At 51.8% G+C, this 21,889-nt stretch overlaps 2 protein-coding genes across 8 annotated transcripts in view; one reads left to right on the plus strand and one right to left on the minus strand.

Annotated features, from left to right (window-relative positions):
- The first annotated feature begins 822 nt into the window (after positions 1-822).
- prr7 (proline rich 7 (synaptic)) lies at positions 823-6,987 on the plus strand. Of its 2 annotated transcripts, none has more exons than XM_084684419.1 (2): positions 823-1,120; positions 4,189-6,987. In XM_084684419.1, the coding sequence occupies exons 1-2, from the start codon at positions 823-825 to the stop codon at positions 4,641-4,643; spliced, it is 753 nt and encodes a 250-aa protein (XP_084540545.1). In that variant the 3' UTR covers positions 4,644-6,987. The 2 variants fall into 2 exon arrangements, with proteins under 2 accessions (XP_084540545.1, XP_084540544.1); XM_084684418.1 differs by having other exon boundaries at positions 823-1,025; positions 4,052-6,987.
- Positions 6,988-7,702: 715 nt separating this feature from the next.
- dbn1 (drebrin 1) overlaps positions 7,703-21,889 on the minus strand; it is a 50,191-nt gene continuing 36,004 nt past the window's right edge. The window contains exons 3-15 of one of the 6 annotated variants that reach the window (XM_084684230.1): positions 21,067-21,179; positions 20,207-20,281; positions 18,235-18,381; positions 16,956-17,033; positions 16,695-16,846; positions 16,519-16,576; positions 15,407-15,463; positions 14,713-14,833; positions 13,395-13,496; positions 11,452-11,562; positions 10,358-10,821; positions 9,988-10,075; positions 7,703-9,876 (exon numbers count right to left, since the gene is read on the minus strand). In XM_084684230.1, the coding sequence (XP_084540356.1) occupies positions 9,824-9,876; positions 9,988-10,075; positions 10,358-10,821; positions 11,452-11,562; positions 13,395-13,496; positions 14,713-14,833; positions 15,407-15,463; positions 16,519-16,576; positions 16,695-16,846; positions 16,956-17,033; positions 18,235-18,381; positions 20,207-20,281; positions 21,067-21,179 (1,619 nt within the window). In that variant the 3' untranslated portion in view covers positions 7,703-9,823. Of the gene's footprint in view, positions 9,877-9,987; positions 10,076-10,357; positions 10,822-11,451; positions 11,563-13,394; positions 13,497-14,712; positions 14,834-15,406; positions 15,464-16,518; positions 16,577-16,673; positions 16,847-16,955; positions 17,034-18,234; positions 18,382-20,191; positions 20,282-21,066; positions 21,180-21,889 lie in introns of all 6 variants that reach the window. The other 5 variants (XM_084684228.1, XM_084684229.1, XM_084684227.1 and 2 more) reach the window with 5 other exon arrangements.

Below are 21,889 nucleotides of genomic sequence, written 5' to 3' on the forward strand. Positions count from 1 at the left end.
CCATCCTCCCTCCCATCATCCATCCCTCCCTCCTTCCTTTCCATCCTCCCTCCCATCATCCATCCCTCCCTCCTTCCTTTCCATCCTCCCTCCCATCATCCATCCCTCCCTCCTTCCTTTCCATCCTCCCTCCCATCATCCCTCCCTACCTCCCTCAATCCCATCATCCCTCCCTCCCTCCATCAATCCCATCCCCTTTTTTTCCCTCCCTCCATCAATCCCTCCATCAATCCCTCCATCAATCCCTCCATCAATCCCTCCATCAATCCCTCCCTCCCTCCCTCCCTCCCTCCCTCCCTCCCTCCCTCCCTCCCTCCCTCCCTCCCTCCCTCCCTCCCTCCCTCCATCAATCCCTCCCTCCATCAATCCCTCCCTCCCTCCCTCCATCAATCCCTCCCTCCATCAATCCCTCCCTCCCTCCATCAATCCCTCCCTCCCTCCCTCCCTCCCTCCCTCCCTCCCTCCCTCCCTCCCTCCCTCCCTCCCTCCCTCCCTCCATCAATCCCTCCCTCCCTCCCTCCCTCCCTCCCTCCCTCCCTCCCTCCCTCCCTCCCTCCCTCCCTCCCTCCCTCCCTCCCTCCCTCCCTCCCTCCCTCCATCAATCCCTCCCTCCCTCCCTCCCTCCCTCCCTCCCTCCCTCCCTCCCTCCCTCCCTCCCTCCCTCCCTCCCTCCCTCCCTCCCTCCCTCCCTCCCTCCCTCCCTCCCTCCCTCCCTCCATCAATCCCTCCCTCCCTCCCTCCCTCCCTCCCTCCCTCCCTCCCTCCCTCCCTCCCTCCCTCCCTCCCTCCCTCCCTCCCTCCCTCCCTCCCTGCCTCCCCACCATGGTGATGTCCCCGGGTACGTCCACCTTCCTGGCGTGCTTCGCTGGTTTCTGGCTGGTGTGGGCGCTCATCGTGATGCTGTGCTGCTTCTGCAGCTTCCTGCAGCGCCGCCTCAAACGCCGCCGAGACCAGCGGCTGAGGGAACAGTGTCTCCGCACCCTGGAGACGGAGCCCCGCGACTGCCTCGGGGGGGGTTACCCCTCCCTCAGGGATGCCCCCCAGTTCTGCCCTCCACACACCCTGTCGCCCCTGCACGTCCCCTACACCCTGCCCCAGGGCCACTGGGCCGGCGGTCAAGGTACGCGCACCTCCGCACGCGGGGTCACACTGACGGGGTCCCACTGGGAAACGGAGGGCGTGTTTGATGTGGTTTTTGTGTGTGGCTGTCGTGTGTGTAAACACCGGCCTGGGAATCTCTCTGTTGGAAACAGCACGAAACGAACGCTAAGCCTTTTACATAACCTCGAAATTCTCTTATCTACCTCTCTCACACACATGCACAAGCAAACACACACACACAACCCCTGTTTGCAAGGTTATCTGGTCTCTTAAAAAACATCCTGTTGTCTACTGATGAACAGTGAACAGTCCCTATCTGAGGTTTTCCGAGACAAGACTCTCAAAAAGTGAGACACCGGTCTCGAGTGCTACAACACTGCCTGGTTGACCCAAAACATTTACACAATGAATTTGAATAATACAGTCAAATACATGTGGATAAAAGTGAGATTGATTTGGACCTTTGGGTCGCCGGCAGTGCACCCTAAGTTTTAAGCAGTGTTCCTACATAGGATTGGACTGGGTCTGGTAAGTGCGCAGTTCCTATACCAGTCTGTAGCTGATGCCTGACTTGATTGCTAACACGGTGGCAGTTTGACAGCTAGCCTAGTGCGACCCAGGCGTGGGTGGTGAGTGAGTGGGAAGAGCAGTGACATAGTTAGCAATACAGCAGCAGAGAGAGGGAGAGAGGCAGAGGGAGAGAGAGCGAGATGGAGGGAAGGCAGAGAAACATAGAGACAAACACCAGTTGAGAGGGAGGGATGGATAGAGGAGGTAGTGAACTGCGAAAATAGTGAAAGAGAGAGAGAAGATGGAGGGGGTAGGATGAACAAAAGCTAGAGAGAAGGATAAAGACAAAGGGAGAGGAGGGGTGAAGTAAAAGCAACTTCATGGTCAGTATAATGACAGAGCAGGCAGTAACAGTTGCCGTCTTCCTACTGCACGTCTCGTTTGGCACGTCATCTTTTAGTCTTGGAGTTTAACAGTCCTGACGTTAAGACTAACAAAGGTATCAGTCGTTCACTGTATTCAGGGACTTGGCTGACCCTGGAATCAAAAACAAGTGTCCACCTTGTTCTCCCCTGCCTTCTGCCAATCACTCCTTCGTCCTTTTCTCCCTCCTTCCCTCCCTCACTTGTTGCCCACCTTCCTCTCTGCCTCCTTCTCTCCTTCCTCCTTCCTTCATCTGTGCCTCCTTTCTCCCTCCCTCTCTCACTCACTCGCTCTTTCCCTCCCTCGAGCTCCCTCCCTCCCTCAATCTCTCTCCCTCATTCACTCTTTCCAAGTTTAAATTTTTTTATCTCCCCAATGGAAAAAATGAGTGGCACGATTACCCAACACAGAGCAAGTGCTGTGCCATAGTCAACCATCAGGCGGTTCCAGTGAACAGGCCTGTAGCAATGGATACCACAACCCTGCTCAGCATGGTCATCAATTACAGATAGAAAACACTCTTTTCTGTCAGGGATGGATGAAAGTAAGTTCATTTTTAACTTTGGTATTTTGAGTCTCTAATGATATAGCGTTTGGTATTTTTTATCTTCAGGCTTTTGATGTTGGTATTCTGCATTCATATCTAAACTTTCAGTTTATGATTAGAGTTTTAGTAGTAGGGGTATTGAGTGGTGGGTTGGGGTAGCAGGGGTATTTTGGCCAGATGCTGGGGTAGAAGGGGTATTTAGGGCTGGTTCTGGGAGGGAGGGAGGCAGGGAGGCAGGGAGGCAGGGAGGCAGGGAGGCAGGGAGGCAGGGAGGGAGGGAGGGAGGGAGGGAGGGAGGGAGGGAGGGAGGGAGGGAGGGAGGGAGGGAGGGAGGGAGGGAGGGAGGGAGGGAGGGAGGGAGGGAGGGAGGGAGGGGCAGGTTCTGATGCAGCAGTGAATGAGCCTCCCACTCGTGGGTTGAGTGTTCCTGCCAGAACAAATAGCTCATTAAGTTCTCTTCACTCTGAGATCAGCCTCTCGCTCCTAGTACACAGGCGAGCCCCTCAGCTCCCCACAATCCAAAACATACACGTACTATCAATGCACAACACACACACACACACACGCACACACGCACACACAGGCACACACACACGCACAGGCACACACACACAGGCAGGCAGCTGGACCTGTGTGAGGGCTGTCAGCTGACTAGCAGGGCAGGATGTGTAGGAGGCAGTGACATCAGTAATTCTAGACACATCAAGTCATCTGAGGCCTGTTGGCATCATAGGAGCAACAGTAACGTTATATAACAACGCCTGTGAGATCCGTTTACCTCTGATCACACACACTGGAAACAGTCACATACCCACACACATTTACATTTTATCCAAAGCGAATTCCAAAAGAAAGCTTTACAAAAGTGCATAGGTCACTGATCGTAACAACGAGATAGCCCCAAACATTGCGGGTAACCAAAACATGAAGCATAGATTGTAAAAAGTAAATAAGTCCCAAAGGGAAGAACCATAAGAGCATGTAGTTAAACCACATGAACCTTGAAAAGTGCAAGGGTATGTCACACACTATAGAACCAGTCACTCACACACACTGTAGACACACACTATAGAAACAGTCAGATACCCCCCCCCCCACACACACACACACGTCACATATCCACACACACACACACACACACACACTCAATAGGAACACAAACATAAGAGAGACATAAACACACACACCATGCATTCGGAGGCAAACTGCATTAGTGGGTTGTTCCTGTGCAGTGCTTTGTGTAGGCTGGTGAAACTAACACAGGGACTGGTGCATGCTACTTTGCCAAACAACCTGTCAATCAATCAATTTCCTGCCCCCTCTTCCCTCCCCCCCCCTCCCCTCCCTCCCCCCTCCCTCCCTCCCCTCCCCTCCCCTCCCCCCTCCCCCCTCCCCCCTCCCTCCCTCCCTCCCTCCCTCTTCCCTCCCCCCTCCCTCCCTCCCTCCCTCCCTCCCTCCCTCCCTCCCTCTTCCCTCCCCCCCCCCCTCCCTCCCTCCCTCCCCCCTCCCTCCCTCCCTCCCTCCCTCCCCCCCTCCCCCCTCCCCCCTCCCTCCCCCCTCCCTCCCTCCCTCCCCCCCTCCCTCCCTCCCTCCCTCCCTCCCCCCAGATACAGACGTGTTCGGGAAGCCTCCCTGCTACGAGGAGGCCGTTCTGATGGAGGATCCACCTCCCCCCTACAGCGAGGTCTTAGCAGACCCCCGAGGGGGCACTTACACCAAGCCGGCCCCCCGGCCTCCCCGGGACCTCCAGGAGCATCACCAGGTGGAGACCAGCAAGCCTCCCCCAGCCACGGTGCTGCCCGACCGGGCCTACTCCTCTCTGATCCGCCTGCCCACCTCCAGGGGCTGGGACTCCCTAGGACACCTGTTCTCCACCATGGACCTGAACCACAACACGCTGGCCTCTCAGCCCCCGCCCTTCCTGCAGGCCTCCGCCATCGCCACCATGCCCCGGCAGGGCCGGACTCACCCACAGCTGGGTCTGCAGGGGCTCCAGGGGCTGGAGCAGAACTGTGGCCTGCCTACGGCCTACCCTCTGCTGGGCCGGAGCACAGCTGTGTAGCGGCCGGAGCTCCTGGAGCTGAGGCTGGGGGTGGAGGCAGGAGAGTGGGGCTGGGAATGAGGCTTGGGCTGGTGCTGTATTCATTAACGGCTGTGCTGGATGACTTTCGTTTGATTTCGACTGAGGAGGTGCCTCTAAAACGCAAGGGAAAGGGAGGGAGGGATGAGGGGATTGAGAGAGGGATGGAGGGAAGGCGGAGGAAGAGAGAACAAACCCCACACCAGACACTGAGAGACAGATTCCTGCTGTCTCCCATAGACTCCTGATGGATAGACACTTTACAATCCGTCTCTCTCTCTTTCTCTCTCTCTCTCTCTCTCTCTCTCCAGTCATCCCTCTCTCCTCCGTCTCCCCTCGTCTCCCCGCTGTCTGAGTCTTCGCATGTCTCATACAGAGACTCCGCTGAGCGCTGAGTCTGCTGTTGCCATGGCTCCTGGGAACTGTCTGTAGCCGGCGACGACCCCCCCCCCCCCCACCCCGCAGGACATCTCCTCTCTCCACGGAAGCTTCTAGACATTCTTGACATGCTCTCAGTCCTCGCCAACGACGCCAACGACCCCAGCAGACAGTTGAGGTGCATTCGCTGTGGGCTCCAGAGAGACGAGGTTGCGCAACTAGTTAAACACCCCAGTCCTCTCTCTCTACGTCAAAACAGGAAGATCTATCTGTCTGTGGCCGACCTGCTGTTAAAACGCTGCGTCATACTGGAGAGAGGGAGAAAAGAGGGAACAAAAATGGCGGTTGATGTGTCGGCCGCCGCCGGTGGTTGGCGACGGCACGGATGGGTCAGGTGGTTGAGAGGTTGCCGTGGCGGTCTGTGAATATCAATGTGATGTGAGAGGGTTGCTCGGCGTCGCGGCCTGGGAGGGGGGCTACTAATTCATTAGGCCAGCGAAGAACAGAACACAGGCAAGGGAGGGTGAGAGAGAGACACACCGGGAGGAAAAGATTCAGCGAAAAAGGCGAGAGAGAGGATGAAAGAGTACGAGAGAAACAGAAAGGTAATGGAGCAAAGGGAAGAGGGCGGGAGAGAGACAGTGGGAGAGAGATAGGAGAGAGAGTCTCCTATTGATGACCTACTATGAATGGGGTATCCGGTTACCTTCCTCTTCTATTAAGCTGTAATTGACTTCCTGTTGCCCTTGTCCATCAGGAAGAGTTTTATGGAAACGTGGATCTGTTTTCTCTCCGTCTCCGCCCCTCCCTCGCCCGCTTACAATAACTCTGACCTCTCATCGAGTGCTTATGGAGATGGAGTCAGCTTTCCTCTCTCCTTTCCTGCACATCTCTCAAACACGACGTAATCACAGCCCTGACACCATAAACACACACACAGCACAAACACTCTCATTCCACACACACAGCACATAGCCACCGCCATTAAGAGGGCTGTTGCTGAGTTCTACCAACACAAGCTCTCTCTCTCCCTCTCAAGGGCCGCACCCTCCTCCCTCCTACTCTACCTGGCATAGGGAGAAGCATTTAAGGTGCGTTTGATTCGCCCCACACAGTTGGCACCTTATTATTTGACATTTCCAACCGGACGCATTTTAACGATGACATCAAGTGCACCTCACTTGTGGATGTGTGTCTGTGCTCTGGTGTCGGCTGAATGTTGCCTACCGAAGAGCACTTAGCAGTAATTCCCACCTCTGGGCTCCGCGTGACTGCCACCAAGGGCGCACAACAGAATGGCATAATTGGATGCAATTAGCATAACCTGAAAGCTGTAGCCAATGAGAGAAGGTTAAATTCTAAATGTCATTAGGGCATATTTGTTGCGTGTTTTTCGTTTGATGGCTCAAGGTTCGTTTGAATGGCTGTCATCGAGAGAAAAGGCTGCGGACACGAGGATGTGCGGGAGGTGAAGAGGTTGGGCAGCGAGCCGTTGAGGGTGAGGAAGGGTGAGAGGAAGAAAAAGGGCAGGCACTTACTGGTTAATAAATACTCCTGGTTACTGTTAGAAACTGTCTTAGTAGGAATGTTGGGACATTGTTCTGAATTCTGGTCTTGTCACAGACTATCCTTAGGTCACTCGAAAAAGAGTCCTAATGTCCTATTTTACTTTCTGTTATTATGTTTCTTGAGCAGTGTCCAGGACAGCAAGGATACATCGTTCCTAGCAGAACAGAAAAGAAGATTAAGATATTTTTGTACCAAACAGACATTAAATAAAGTGTACCGTCTATGAACTTGCATTCAGACAATCATTTGGAGGGTTCAGGAATGTTTTCAAGGGAAACAAGAATAAAGTATCTAAATGTCCATGTTGTAACCAAGTGTCAACGCAGTATTTAATTTGAGGTGTCTGTATCTATGATTAAATGTTGAACGTTGTATATTATTTTTGAGAAAACGTTTTCTTTAATCGTGTACATGTGCACCGTGCCTGTTTTTAAGTTGTCTTTCTCTATCCTTGTCAAGTGTGATTTGTTGCAGTCAGCCTCAGAACAAATATATTGGGAAGAAATAAGGCTAACCGCAGGTATTGGCACAAAAGGCCATTCATGAACTCAACGTTTACTGTAGCTACATTTTTGCGTTATTTTCAAACTAGCCTCTTTTTTTTGGCCTATCGCTAAAACTAGCAGGTGAAGGCTGCGATTGCTGCTAAGCGAAGAAAACTCTTCAGGGGATTATTATTTTTATTTCATTTCACAAAAACATTCAGCAGAATTTTGTCAGCTTGTTGTCAACTTACTTGACCTACTTGTCGTAGTCGTGGTTTTCTGTGTGTAGCTTGGTGAAGACGGTGACACAAGATGTGAACCGCCATCGTTCCCAACGAGCCTAGGTGTTGCTAGGCGACAGGACAGAGGCACGCGCGCGAGGAGGTGGGGGTGTTTACACATCAGCTCTGACCAACTCCCCGACGGGGAACCATGACAACCCGTAGGAGGCCCCTAATCGATCTACTCCACATCATAGGGAACCTTCTCTCCTCTCACCACACAGACAGAGACATTTTGTTGCCTACACTCCATCCATGTAAAGCTCCCCTTCAACTCTCCTCGATACTAGCCTATACTCCCAATCAAAACAAGTGTTCCAGACAGCAGTTGGAGTTTTTAAAGTCTTTTATTAACATACATCAGCACATAGCATGTCACAAAAGATCTTGTGCTTATTTCAAAAAACAGCGTGTGAGAAGCGGACGGAAAAAAGAGGTGGGGAAGAAAGAGAAACGAACAAAAAAATATATATTTTTCAAACCAAAGAGACAAAAGGAACGGCTAAGCCTTGCTTTGGGGGACGGGGGGGCAGAGGGGGCTAGTAGTATTATTAGAGTAGCGGTATAGTAGTCTCCTAGTAGTGTAGAAGGGAGAGAGATATAAACACTAGCCAGGAGGTGTTCGTGGTGAAATAAGAGTCGAGTATATGTAAATCAGATTAAAGTGTTCGCTAGTTACTGCTAAAGATGCGGTGCAGGCCACTCACCAAAACATCCGGTCAATCTAATTTACAGAAATCCTGCTGCGAGCCCAGAACCTAGGCCTACTAGGCCTAGGCCTACTCAAATAGCTCTTAAGAAAGTCCCATCAAATGAACCCCACTCAATTCCAAAAGGAAACATGATGTCGAGTTATTCGCATTAAGGGTCTAAAATATGTGTTAATGTGTTTATTTGATTTTATTCTTATTAGATTGTAGTTAAAATCAAGGCTATTTACAAGACAATATTGGTTCAGATTATTATTGCTTCTAGTTCTAGATTATACCAGAAATCTGAGATGACATTCTGATCTAATTCAAATCGGAGGTTAACAAAACATTGTGCCTCAGAATCGGAATGAGAACAGAGAATTTGGTAGCGGAACTCAAGCGTGGGATTTGTGGAGGCAGGCGAAAAGGGGTGTTGGAACCAGGGAAGACAAACGAAGACAGTCTCGATGCCATGTTGGGGTTAAGTCGCACCATTGAATCGGAACATTGTGCAGCTGCAATACTAAAATACTAAAAGTAACGAGTCTTAGATCGATACCAAAAACTTGCAAAGCTCGTCCGTCAAATGTGTTTGGTTGCAGTTGATTGACAGGGTTTTAACGTGGATAGTGGAATGAGGACCGTGTAGAAACACAGCCTCATTCATTAGCGGAGGTTGTAGGCTACAACTGGGAACCGAATCGTGTGTAACTGACGACACCTACGGGCCAGGAATGAGAACCACACTGTCGAACAGAACGAAGAAATTCAACGGAAAAAACAACAAACAAACATCGAAAGCAAGGAGGAACTGTTATGTATGTTGGCTAAACACTACGTTAGAGAAGGAGGCCTCTGTCACACAGTTACAAAGCCGAGAGGAGCGTCTCTCTAGCTAGAAAACGGAGCATGAGACAAGCTGCACCGTTAGGTCTACATGACCGGAACTCCAGAACTTCCGGATCCCTATCCCTAGTGCACTAGATGCTCGACCACGGTTATTATTGCCTATCGGTTCGAATGGACTCTGATACAGACAGACTACCACAATTGCCACTAATATCCAAAGTTCCCGAATATCAATTCTACTACACTTTTTATAGGTAGTCAAAATATACATATCTTTCCTCCTCTTCATTTGAGTAAGTTCACCCTGGAGAATGAGTCAACACAAAAATATTAAAAACTACAGTAATACATAATTTCATATAAAGTGAAATTGGCACGTCACAAAACAGATTTAAGGGATGCCTTTGTGGGTATATATTTGGGATTTACTACAGTGAGGGGTCCAGAGTTACTGGGGCTGCGATTGAGAGAGGGAGGGGTAGAGTGGGGGTAATTGTTTCATCCCAAATATAGAGAAGGGGGGTGGCTGTACTGAGGCCTATTGAAGGGTCATTAATACCCTGTCTGATCTAACTATACAGCGAAGCACTACAATGCTGTATACACAGACTGTAACCAAGACCCACCCTTGCTCCCAGCTATTATCTGCATAGCGACAACAGGAGAATAAATACAAAAAATAATTAAGGTGTAAAGAAAAGAAGTTTGTCAACCCGACGGCATCTTTAACAGTAACTCAAAAAACCTTTTTCTGTGGCTAACAATCTTTTTTTCTTCTCTAGAACATTGTACAGAATTTTCGTTTTTTGATGCAAGACTTGTTATTACTTATAGAAAAGAAAAAAAAAAAAAAACGGTTTCTTGATGATGCGTAGTTCCCGCATCCCACCATTGGTCCAATCTTCAGTCTAGTCATCATCGCCCATCACAGGGTCTGTGTCCCAGCACGTGATGTCAATCTCTGCTCACACACACATACACACACAATGAAAAGTGTGTGTGTATCTCCATATTTCTGTGTGATTGTGTGTATGTAATCATTTGTAATGATGTTTTTTCTTCGTGTACTTACCTGGTGGCTTGTTATAAAACACTGGCGTAGGTTTAGCAGAACCATCAAAGTCCTCTTCTTGTGATTGGCTGAAGTAACCCTCACTAGCCTTCAGAGACCCAAGCACACACACACACACACACACACACACACACACACACACACACAGACAGGTGGGCCAACAGACAGACATGAACATTAAGAAAAAGACAAAAGAAAACCAGCATGAATAAACCCCCCAAAAATATTCAAACTCCAAATATATCTCTGTCACAATCTTCCTTCACTTTTACCCAAATCTGTAGTTTGTCTACAACCATGGTATTACTGCCCCCTAGTGTCCGAGTCATGTCAACACGTGCGGTCAAGACAGCCTATCGGCTGTGCTAACCTGTGTGCCCTCCTTCAACATGGCCTCCCCATTGGTCATGAGCAGCTGTCCGTCATCCGAGGCGTGCTGCAGTGCATGCTGGTAGCTCAAGGTCATCTGGTGGGATCCGGCCAGGTCCACCAGACTGGCGGGGTCCTCCTCCGGGCCCACCGGCCCCCCACACAACGCGGCCTCCCCCATCTCGTCAAAGCTAAGGAGGGGCTGCGGCCTGCCTGGGGGCGGGTCAGAGGGGCGGGCGCCAGCGCCACCCATCGTGTCCCTGATTTGGGAGGGGGCGGAGCCAGCGGCGGGGCCACCGTCCCATAGGTCGACCAAGCTGTCTGTCTCCTGCTGGCCCGGCGCCCTGACGCCTGAGAAGGTGTCGTCGTCGCCGTGGGCGGAGTCTCGGGCCTGGGGGGCCACACTCTGAACGGGCTTGGTGGGAGTCGACTCCTGGACCGGGGCCCGCTGTTTGGGCTCACAGCCTGGGAGGGAGGGAGGGAGGGAGTGATGGAGGGAGGGAGGGAGGGGGGAAGAAGGAGGGAGGGAGGGATAATGAAGATGGAGGAGCGAGGGAGAGAAGGATAACGAAGATGGAGGAGTCAGGGAGGGAAGGAGAAAGGGGGAGGAAGAGTCAGAGTAAACACAAGAAAGAGTAAGGAAGTAAAGGAGGGGCGAAGGGAGAGAGGGCGAGAGAGAATAAGTAGAACCTTTTGAAACGGCAGGATGATATGAATTATAGCTTCACCGTGAGACAGCACCCTATGGTGGCACCGTAAAGCCCTTCCCTTGTTTTGTGCTCATTGGAACCCACTGGAGCACTTAACAAACGGTCACACGCAGCCATGCACACACACACACACACACACACACACACACACACACACACACACACACACAGAGAGTCAGTGAAGGAACAACAGCAACGCCACCAGAAAGGGCCCAGTCGTCTGTGTCAGCTGATGAGACCTGGGAGAGGAGGCACGTGGGGGAAGTGTGTGTGTGTGTGTGTGTGTGTGTCTATTCCTACTGTATGTGTGTGTGTGTTTTTCGTACCAGTGGGTGTGTTTTTGTTTTGTTTTACTGTAAGTGTGTGTGTGTGTGTGTGGTCTTACCCCACTCGTTCCTGTCCTCCTCCTTGTCTTCCTGGATGGGGGTGGTGACTATTTTGGGGATAGGAGACACAGCTGCCATGCCGCGGTCGAGGCTCGCTTCATCATCGTCATCTGGTGGCCAGGAGGGGAATGACACGCACGGCGTCACATCAACACATCAACACACCAACACACAACTTAACCACTCAACCACAAACATGCCCTTAACGCCACCAAACAACCACTGAGCACGAGTGTAACAGGAGCACAACCATGTCATGAACGGATCAGAGATATCGCGATGGCGACGGTTACCGTGACGACCAACACATGATGGCCTGACGGATCAATCAAACTGTTGTTAAACACATAAAAAAAAAAAAGAAAAGACAAATGACCCGTGATTGGCTGGTCAGACTGGGGTGTTTGAAACAAGGGCGTGAATGACGATGAGTCAGCCGTCCAAAACCACAACACGCTGCCAGGAGGTCACATGATGTGGGGAATGCGTGAGTGACATCACAGGCTGAAGGTGGAGCTTCTGTCCGTCACAGCGGCTAGCCAATCAGTGGTGAGGCACCTAGACCAGCCGGCCAATCGGAGATTGTAGCCAGGTTAGAAGACCACGGTGTTCCAATTGGAGCAACTTGCTGCAACGGACAGGTGTCGTCAAGACAACAGACACGTAACAACCGACAACAACCGAGAGACGGTGAGCAATGTTGGAAAGACAGGGTCTCGATTGGGGCGGATTTCAGTTTGAAGACTGGTTTGAACCGGTTGAGACAGGTTAACCCCGCCTCACCAGAGCAGCCATCACACAACAGTGCAACACAGAACAATGTGGTACAATGTCACAAGGGTCAAATGTCACCTTGAGGTTTACACACACACGCACACACACAATACCAAGGACAACGACTGACTCAACACCACACACACAAACACTCACGGGTCAGTCAGGAGGAAGGGCGAAACGTGAGGTGTGTGTACAGGTTGGTTGAGTTCCATCGGGTAAGCAGGGTTAGGGGAAGGAAGGAAGGAAAGAAGGAGTAAAAAACTAAGTGAGATTCCCCCCCTCAAAAAAAACACCCAAAACTGTGTCCTGAACCACCCGTGTTCTGGGCGGTTCTCGTTCTCCTCCAGCGAGATCCTGAGGGGAGGAACCTCACGTTCTACCTACGAGACCATGCAGAACGCCAAACACACACGGAACTACAGCGGTACGGACCAGACAACATCTAAAGAACATGGAGCGAACAACAAATGGAACACCATCCACATAAAGGAAGGAGAGACTAAGGCCAGAAGAAAACTAGATAGATACGTAGAGTTAAGTTGACTATATATCCAGCTAGTTTGGTGGATAGTTCACTAGATAGGTGTTGTGGTGGTGAGTTTACTAGGAGTTTGTTCACAAACTAGCTAGTTTGGTGGTTAATTCGCAAGAAATGTAGCCAGTTATGAGGTAAGTTTAACTTAGTCAGCATATTGGCCGAGCTGGTATAGGGGATAGTTCACTACATATCCAGCTAGTTTGGTGGCTCGTTCACTAGATAGCTGTTTTGGTGGTTAGTTGAATAGACATCTAGCTAGTTTGAAGGTTAGGTTGGAGTGGGGCAGGTGAAGGGGTCCTGGGGTAAAGGGGGGGGGGGTGAGGTGAGGTAAACAGGTGTGGGTGAGGGAGAGAAGGAGGCTGGGGGGGGTGGGCGTGGTGTATGGGGTCAGCCATGGAGGTGGCAGGAGAGGGGAGGGTGTTTCTAGAGTTGACTGGGCTGGAGGTGTGGGAGAGGGGGTTCGGAGCTCTGGAGGTCAATGCTCATAGGATGGGGGGGGTGGGGGAGCTGTAGTGGTCTAGGGTGAGACTTTAGTACTAGGTTAAGACTTTCCTGCTCCTTCCCTTCTCTCTCTCTCTCTGCTCTGAGACCCGGGTCGCCCGGGCCCGGGCCTGGGTCAGTACCTACCGGCTGCAGCGCGGGGCTGCTTCCTGGTGTGGGGCGGGGTGCAGAGGGGGGGCGTACTGGGCTCGCTGGGGCTCTGCTTGAAGAACGGACTGTCCAAGCGGCCTGGTAGACAAGAGACAGGGCCCCGCGGACACACACACACATGCGGAGCGACGCACACACACACACGCAAGACGGACAGGGGACAGACGAGAGACAGGAAGAATGAGAGAGGACAGGGAGAGAGAGAGAGAGACAGGAAGAGAGAGAAATAGAGAGAGATAGGAAGACAGAGAGACAGGAAGAGAGATAAATATATATATATAGAAAAGAGACAAGTAGAAGGAGAGAGTCAAAGCTCCGGAGAAAAGATCCGTAAAGAAGTGAAGGATTGTGGGAGGACAGAAGTTTGCCCAGAGAAACCCAGCGGTGAAGAAGAACAGAAACACCCGAGAGAGGAAGAGATGAAGAGATGAAAGGACGAACGGACAAATGGAGGAACGGATGAAAGGATGAATGCCGAAAGGGAAGATGAGAGCATGCGCCATGAAGTTCAAATGAACAGACAGTGAAACCAAAAGGACAGAGAGAGAGAAGAATGAGAGAGGACAGGGAGAGAGAGAGAGAGAGACAGGAAGAGAGAGAAAGAGAGAGAGAGAGAGAGAGAGAGAGAGAGAGAGAGAGAGAGAGAGAAAGAAAGAAAGAAAGAAAGAAAGAAAGAAAGAAAGAAAGAAAGAAAGAAAGAAAGAAAGAGAGAGAGAGAGAGAAAGAAAGAAAGAGGGAGAGAAAAGCTATTAGTGTGGTAATAACAAAGCATGCAAAGTAGTTGCAAAGTAGAAACGTGTAGTCTCTTCTTGGTTTGGAGACGACTGTCTCTACGTAGCGATGAATATCTCGGTGGAGAGATGAGATCTCTGTGGTTATTTGAAGCCCGTTCAGAGAAGAAGGAGGACTGGGCTGAAAACAGACCCCAGGTGACACCAAGCGAGGTTCCCCTCATCTTCTGTGCGCTCAGGAGGTTTCCTGGCGGGGGGTCACACCGTGACCTCTGCCACCTTGACGACCCCAGGACCTGGTCCCTGGGAGGCGTGTCTCCTGACGCGTGCAGGGATGAGACGTGTGTGGGACATGTAGAGGACGCACTGGGACATGTGTGAGGGGGCGCGGTGGGCGACAGGATGAATGGTGGTTTGGATGTCTTGAACCCTCCCTCTCCCTCTCTCCCCCTTTCTCTTCCCCCCCTCCTGTTTCAATGGTCTCACAGCCCTTACTGCTCTTCCATATGACTTCCCTTCCCCCCCTTATCCCTACACCCTCCCCTCCCCCAGCCAGGTCTTACCAGTCCTGTGGATGGATACTGGGGACACAGTGGAGTCCACACAGCAGGAAACAGCCTTCTCCTTCAGCTTGAAGAACTCTCGAGGGTTCCCCGACCGCTGAGCTATGATGGCCTTGGCTTCCTGTCAACACAGACACACACACACACACACACACAGAAACGCACACACACACATGGACACACAAACACAATGTCACACGGTCGACGTTTCACACACGTGCACACACGCACGAGATAAAAGCCCTTCCCTCCCCAACACTGTGCTGAATAGATAGTCCTAGCCACAGCAAGGTAACCCTGAGTGGCGTAGCTGTCCTACTGACACACATGCAAGCCCCCAGGGTCTCACTGTTACTGGGAGACGTGGGCTAAAAACAGGCCGGCCCAGCTAGCCTACATAGCACCGTCTCCGACTGCGTGAGGACCCCGGGAGATCCTACTGGAGAGCTTATTTTCACACCACACCTGGGTCCCAAACATCTCTGTGGTTGGGTTAGTGTTCCATCGACCACAAGCGAGCTGTGCGTTCGGGTCACCTAAATCAAGCGCACCTCAAATACGGACGAACGGTACCGGCCCAAGGATTTGCCACTGTTTTAGGGGCGAGTGATTACGCTGACTGTGCAGCGCTGAGGGGCGTCGTGTGGACGCTGTCTGAAGGGCGGCCGTCGGCCATGTTGTTTCTGAAACCCACCTCCACCTCCGACTCCTTCTTCTCCAGGGAGGGGTCCTCATAGCTGGGGTCTGCTGCCTTCAGGGGGAGGGGGGAGAGAGAATGGGAGAGAGAGAGAGAGAGGGGGGAAGATCAATAGAGAGGGAGAGAGAAGAGGCAGAAAGAGGGGGGAAGATCAATAGAGAGGGAGAGAGAAGAGGCAGAAAGAGAGGGGGTAGAGAGAGATACAGAGGGTGGGAGAAAACAAAAGTGGAAGAGAAAGCGAGATAGAGAGGGAGAGAAAGGTATTAACAGAAGCGGTGTTCACTTTGAGCCCAGCAGAGGGCAGTACATCTCCTCTTTTATCTTCTTACAGTGACATCATCCGGTTCGCCTGCCCATCTGTCTCTCCATCTCTCCACCTGCCTGCCTGCCTGCCTGCCTGCCTGCCTGCCTGCCTGCCTGCCTGCCTGCCTGCCTGTCTGTCTGTCTGTCTGTCTGTCTATCAATCTGTCTGTCTGTCTGTCTGTCTGTCTACCCGCCCTCCTGTCTCTCCGTCTGCCAGCCGACCACTTCATGCAAACCACGTTAGAAACCACAGGATTCTCTCCCAGCATGGGACTGCGTTACATAACCTCGCAGCGTTCTGAAACAGAAGTGCTGCTTCCTTCAGGGAGGAAGTGGAAGCGTTCACATGGACTGTGTTGTGGCAGAGAACCAGGAAGTGAGATGGCAAGAGCTGTAAACTGCGGTACTCCATTTCCCAAGAGGATGGGTGTAGCTTAGCGGTCAGAGCATTTGTCTGAGGATCAAGAGGGCCCCCGGGTTCAAATGTTCCCCTGTATGTTGTTTGGGAAATCAATGTTGCATTGTTAGTATTGAGTTTTACACTGTAGCGAACTGGTCTGGAGAGGAGCTTTGTGATTGAGTGCGAGCACCTTCCTGAATTCACCTGATGAATGATTCATGGATGTCGGACGTTTAGACATCCACCCTTCTCTCTCTCTGATCTATACATCACATTTAGCAAACGCTCTTCCCTGTTCTTGCTCTGATCTTCTCTCCTTCTCTCTTCCTCCCTCTTTCTCTCGCCCTCCCCTCTTCTCTCTGTGTGAGTCAGAACCATCACCTTTTCCTCACAAACACACACTTACTATGGTAGGCTGGTTCCGTGTCCTTTCTCTGGCCTCCTCTTCCTCCTGCATTTTCTTCCTACACACACACACACACACACACACAGTTACCCCCAAAGAGACGCCAGAACAAACCACAAATTCCAAATGTGCCACCTCCCCCTTCTCCGTCTTACCCAGAAGCCTCAGTCTCTGACCTGTGCTCCTCGATCTGGCGCTCTCTCTCCCGGTATCTCTTCTCCCGGTCCTCCTGCTCCTTCTTCTCCAGCTGCATCCTCTCCTCCTCGAAACGCTGGCGCTCCTCCGCCATCTTCTTACGCTCCTCGTCCTTCCTCAGTTCCTCCTCGCGCTGGTGAGCGCACACACACATCACACGTTCATCCCTCTCTCTCCATTCTTCCATGTTCCCTCCATCTCCCTCCCTCCCCCAGAGGGGTCAGAGGTCGTCGTGTTCCTACCTTGGCCTGCTCCCAGAACTCCTCTCTATTGATCTTCTTCATCTCGATCTCAGCGTTGGTCTTGTGGTAAACAGTACCCTGAGGGTGGAGAGAGAGGAAATGGAAGGGATGGGGAGAGAAGGGGGGGGGGGTTGAGAGAGTGAAGGCGGAGAGAGAGAGACGGGGATAGAGAGAGAACAAGGGAGAGGAAAAGAGAGGTAGGAGAACATAAAAAGGAGATCAGCGTTAGTGATGATCATAGCCCTCCGAGTCTGTTCAGGGTGACAGGCTGCCAGGTCAATTACTGTGTCCTCCAAACTTCATTTCCCACAAGCCACCAGGGTCACAGAGGGCTCGCTGGCCAGTTACATGGCAGCATCGCTGACCATAGGCCTTAATTACCCCTGAGATATACCCTTGTCGACAACATTGTCTGGGGGGAGCAGCAGAAGAGATTGCGGCAGAACTATAGACCGCTAGAAAGGGAAAGTAAAGATGATTCACGATCCGAGTGTAGCAGAGTAGCATTGCTCGAGTCAGCCTCTTAAATGTTGAATGCTTTCACCTGTAAAAGACGTTCCAAAGTGCTGAGGCAACAGTTTAGTGCAGAGCTTAAGAGCTAAGCTAACCCTATGATTGCTCTCATCAAGTGATATGACCCCATACATTTATGAGTCATGACCCACACAAACATGACAACCTTACAAAGTAAAAACAAAACAAAAACTAAACAATGTATTTCATGTTTGCGAGGCTGCTGTGGAGTTGTTGACACGATCTTACCCCACATGCACATGTCCATCAAGGCTGTCCAGATGACTGAATAGGGAAGGAGAGAGAGCGACGGATAGCGACAGAGCTAGCTAGCGCTTGCTAGTGGAGAGGCTGTGGCCAGAAAAGTGACTCACAGCCTGTGTGTCCTCAGACAGACAGACAAACATTGTTTCAGTTCCCTTACACTGACAATGGCTCTCTATCTCCTTCCTTCCCTGCTAACTCTTCTCTCCATGTCTCCTCTCTCGTCTTATTCTCTCCTCTCCTGTGACTCCCTCCTCCCCTAGTCTCCTACACACCCTTCCTCTCCTCTCATTCTTCCTCTCCTTTTTTCTCCTCTCCTCTAGACCAAGACCCCTCTATCCATCCTTCCGTCCTCACTATGTCTAATTTCTATCCACCCCTCCATCCATCCATCCCATCCACCCCTCCATCCATCTCTCAGCACCTTCACCCCTCCAACAAATCAAATCTCCCCTGCCCCCTCTGGTCCCTCCCCCCTTCACCGAACCGACCAATCCCGTACCACGTGCTCCCCTTGCTCCTCGTCTCTGATTCGCAGACGGCCCAGGACGGGACTCGCCACTGGAGCCGTCCCATTGGTCAGCCTCTGTCCAATAGCGGAGGGGTCGATGTCCTCCATGCTGCTGGCGTTGATGATGACGTCCACTCCCTGCAGGGAGAGAAGTAAGCCCCGCCCACATGAATAAGCCTGACGGTATCTCACGGCAACGAGAGTGGGCCGCTGCGTTTATGGGCTGTTTTATAGACAGCTAGACACAGTTGGCCACAGTTCTTCACTGACAACCGTGATGAAGAGCTCTACCCACACACACACACACACACACACACACACACTCGAGCACCGTCAGAGAGCACAACACACACACACACACATACATACACACATAGGATACACCCCCATGAATCGCACAGAGCACAACACACACACACACACAGCTGTGCTCAGAAGGAGGGAGAAATGTGATTAAGTCACAGACAGTATGGGGGAGTGGGTTCAGAGAGACAGAGAGAGAGAGAGAGAGAGAGAGAGAGAGAGAGAGAGAGAGAGAGAGAGAGAGAGAGAGAGAGAGAGAAAGAGAGAGAGACAGAGAAAGAGAGAGAGAGACAGAGAAAGAGAGAGAGACAGAGAGAGACAGAGAGAGAGAGACAGGACCAGTAGTGTGGAGGCAGAGTAGAGAGAGAATATAGCAACATGCACCAGTCACTCAGAAGACAGTGTGCGTGTGTGCGAGTGTGTGTATGTGTGTGGATAAACTGCAAGCCACAATAAGCCACAAATTCCTCTCTGAGCAAATAGAGGCTCCAGAGTGTAAGTCTCTGTGTGTGTGTGCGAGTGTGTGTGTGTGTGTGTGCGCATGTGTGTGTGTGTGTGTGTACCAGGCGAGTGTCTTTCTAAGCCGTATTGAGCGCAAGGCCACAGCCACTAGGGCTGCATGAATGGAGGAGAGAAGAGCAGTGATATGATGAGTGTCTTCATATGAATACCTCCTCCAGCTGGAACACTGGTCTCTCTCCTCACAACAACAGCCCTGGCCTTCACCACACGGAGAAACACTACTCTAGTATCTCTCTCTCTCTCTTTTTCTATCTTTATGTCATTGTTTGTTTCTTCAACTCTCTCCATTTCTTCCTCTCTTTCTGTCATTCTCTCTCTCTCTTCTTCCAACTCTCCCTCCCTCCCTCCCTCCCTCCCTCCCTCCCTCCCTCCCTCCCTCCCTCCCTCCCTCCCTCCCTCCCTCCCTCCCTCCCTCCCTCCCTCCCTCCCTCCCTCCCTCCCTCCCTCTCTCCCTCTCTCTCTCTCCCTCTCTCTCTCCAGCTGACTCTGTCTCTCACTTGTTCTCTCTCCGTCTGTCTGTGTGTCTGTGCATCTGTCTCTCTAACACCTACACACTTGAAAAGTATCAGCATCCATTCAGCTCCCAACTGTCTTAGAGCCCTCTATAAAAAGGCCTGCGTTAGTCATAGACACACAGACACACAGAGGTTCAGAGGAGAGCCTATTTCTGGGAGAAAAAGGTAAGGGCTGAAACAGCTTGTTTGACTGACTGGTCTGACTGACTGACTGACTGGTCTGGCTGGCCGTGACTCACTGGTTTACATCATTGGAAGGCTCCAGGTCAAACATTTAGTCATTGACGGTCTTATCCAGAGCGACTTGGAGAGCATCCATATTTAGATCCTCTGTGTGCGTCGACACATAAGCACCACTCACTGTATGTGCGTACGCGCGCATGCGTGTGTGTGCTGTGTGCTGTGTGTGTGTGTGTGCACGAGTGAGTTTGTGAACACGACATCAAACATACATGTTCCTTTACCATGTCCGGGTGGGTTCAAACAAACAAGCAACAACACATATTAGTAAAGTTTGGTTGAACAAACTGGGTAGGAAAAAAAAACCAAAAACGTTTTAGACAAATCGTGGGTCTTGTCTTGAGCATCTGTCCGGTAGGGGCAGTTACCTCAGAGAGACTGACCTGGAAAAAGTCTGCGATGGTGGCAACGTGACTGGCACACGTACACTTCCTGGCATCTGGCACATCCTCACCCACCTGGGGGAAGGAGGGGGGAGAAGGAGGGGTAGAGAGGGGTGGGGGGGGGAAGAGAAGGAGGGGTAGAGAGGGGTGGGGGGGGGAAAAGAAGGAGGGGTAGACAGGGGTGGGGGGGGAAGAGAAGGATATAGGAGGAAGGAGGAATGGAGAGATGATACAAGGGTGGGAGACAGGTATGGAGGAGAGAGAGAGGGAAAGAGGGGAGAGGAGAGGGGAGAGAGAGATCATGTAGCGCGTCAGTATTGAAATGAAATATGCCATTAAAACCCTGATGATGACATTCCAATGTGATCCTTTGACACTCCAGAATCTCCACTTATTCCAGAAACCGATATCTGACTAGTAAAGGCTGTAAATGAACCGCAACTGCTTGCAAACACAACACAGAACAGTTTAAATAACTCTTATCGTAAGAATTGGGTCAAGTGCTTCACTCCACATCCCTTAACAGCTCAATATATCACCGAGCACAGGAAACACTTTATTTATCAGTTTCCTGTTTAAAAAGGAAGTGAACCGCTGCAACAGGCAATTGTTCATCAGATGAAAGTGCAGGATAACGGTCTAAGGCCTGCCTGAGACCTGACTCTACTCTTTCTACTGCTCTCTACTTTATTCTACTAAACTTTGTTTTCAGATGCTTTACTTTACTCTACTGAACATAATGTCAAATGTTCTGCAGCAGTACATTCTCAACAACCACCCACCCACCTGCTCACCCACCCACCCACCCACCTGCTCACCCACACACACACACACACACACACACACACACGGTGACTCACCCAGTTGATGAGGATGTAGCGCGGCAGAGCCGCACTGGGGTCCTTCAGGCTGCAGAAACCGTACATGACTCTGGAGTTGTCGAAGGTCACCGTGATCTCCTGTAGACCCCCATCTGGAGAGAGGGAGGAGAAGGGAGGAGGGGGGGGGGGGGAGGGAGGAGAGGGGAGGAGGAGGGGGGGGAGAGGAGGTCAGGCAGGCAGGGGAGGAGGAGGAGGAGGAGGAGGAGGAGAGGTGTGCAGAGAGGAGGGAGGTCAGGCAGGCAGGGGAGGAGGAGGAGGAGGAAAGGTGTGCAGAGAGGAGGTCAGGCAGGCAGGGGAGGAGGAGGAGAGGTGTGCAGAGAGGAGGTCAGGCAGGCAGGTAGGGGAGGAGGAGGAGGAGAGGTGTGCAGAGAGGAGGTCAGGCAGGTAGGGGAGGAGGAGGAGGAGAGGTGTGCAGAGAGGAGGTCAGGCAGGCAGGTAGGGGAGGAGGAGGAGGAGGAGAGGTGTGCAGAGGGGAGGTCAGGCAGGCAGGTAGGGGAGGAGGAGGAGGAGGAGGAGGAGGAGAGGTGTGCAGAGAGGAGGTCAGGCAGGCAGGTAGGGGAGGAGGAGGAGGAGGAGGAGAGGTGTGCAGAGAGGAGGTCAGGCAGGCAGGTAGGGGAGGAGGAGGAGGAGGAGGAGGAGGAGGAGAGGTGTGCAGAGAGGAGGTCAGGCAGGTAGGGGAGGAGGAGGAGGAGAGGTGTGCAGAGAGGAGGTCAGGCAGGCAGGGGAGGAGGAGGAGGAGGAGGAGAGGTGTGCAGAGAGGAGGGAGAGGAAGAACACACATAAGATAAAACTTCAGAGACAC

The sequence above is a fragment of the Hypomesus nipponensis genome, chromosome 20 (genome assembly GCF_054491055.1).
Source record: "Hypomesus nipponensis isolate SF chromosome 20, ASM5449105v1, whole genome shotgun sequence".
NCBI lineage: Eukaryota > Metazoa > Chordata > Actinopteri > Osmeriformes > Osmeridae > Hypomesus > Hypomesus nipponensis.

Coding starts and splice junctions, on each gene's coding strand:
- prr7 (XM_084684418.1), top strand. CDS start 823: ATGGTGATGTCCCCGGGTACGTCCACCTTCCTGGCGTGCTTCGCTGGT. Junction 1,026..4,051: donor CTCGGGGGGGGTTACCCCTC/CCTCAGGGATGC, acceptor CTCCCTCCCTCT/TCCCTCCCCCCCCCCCTCCC.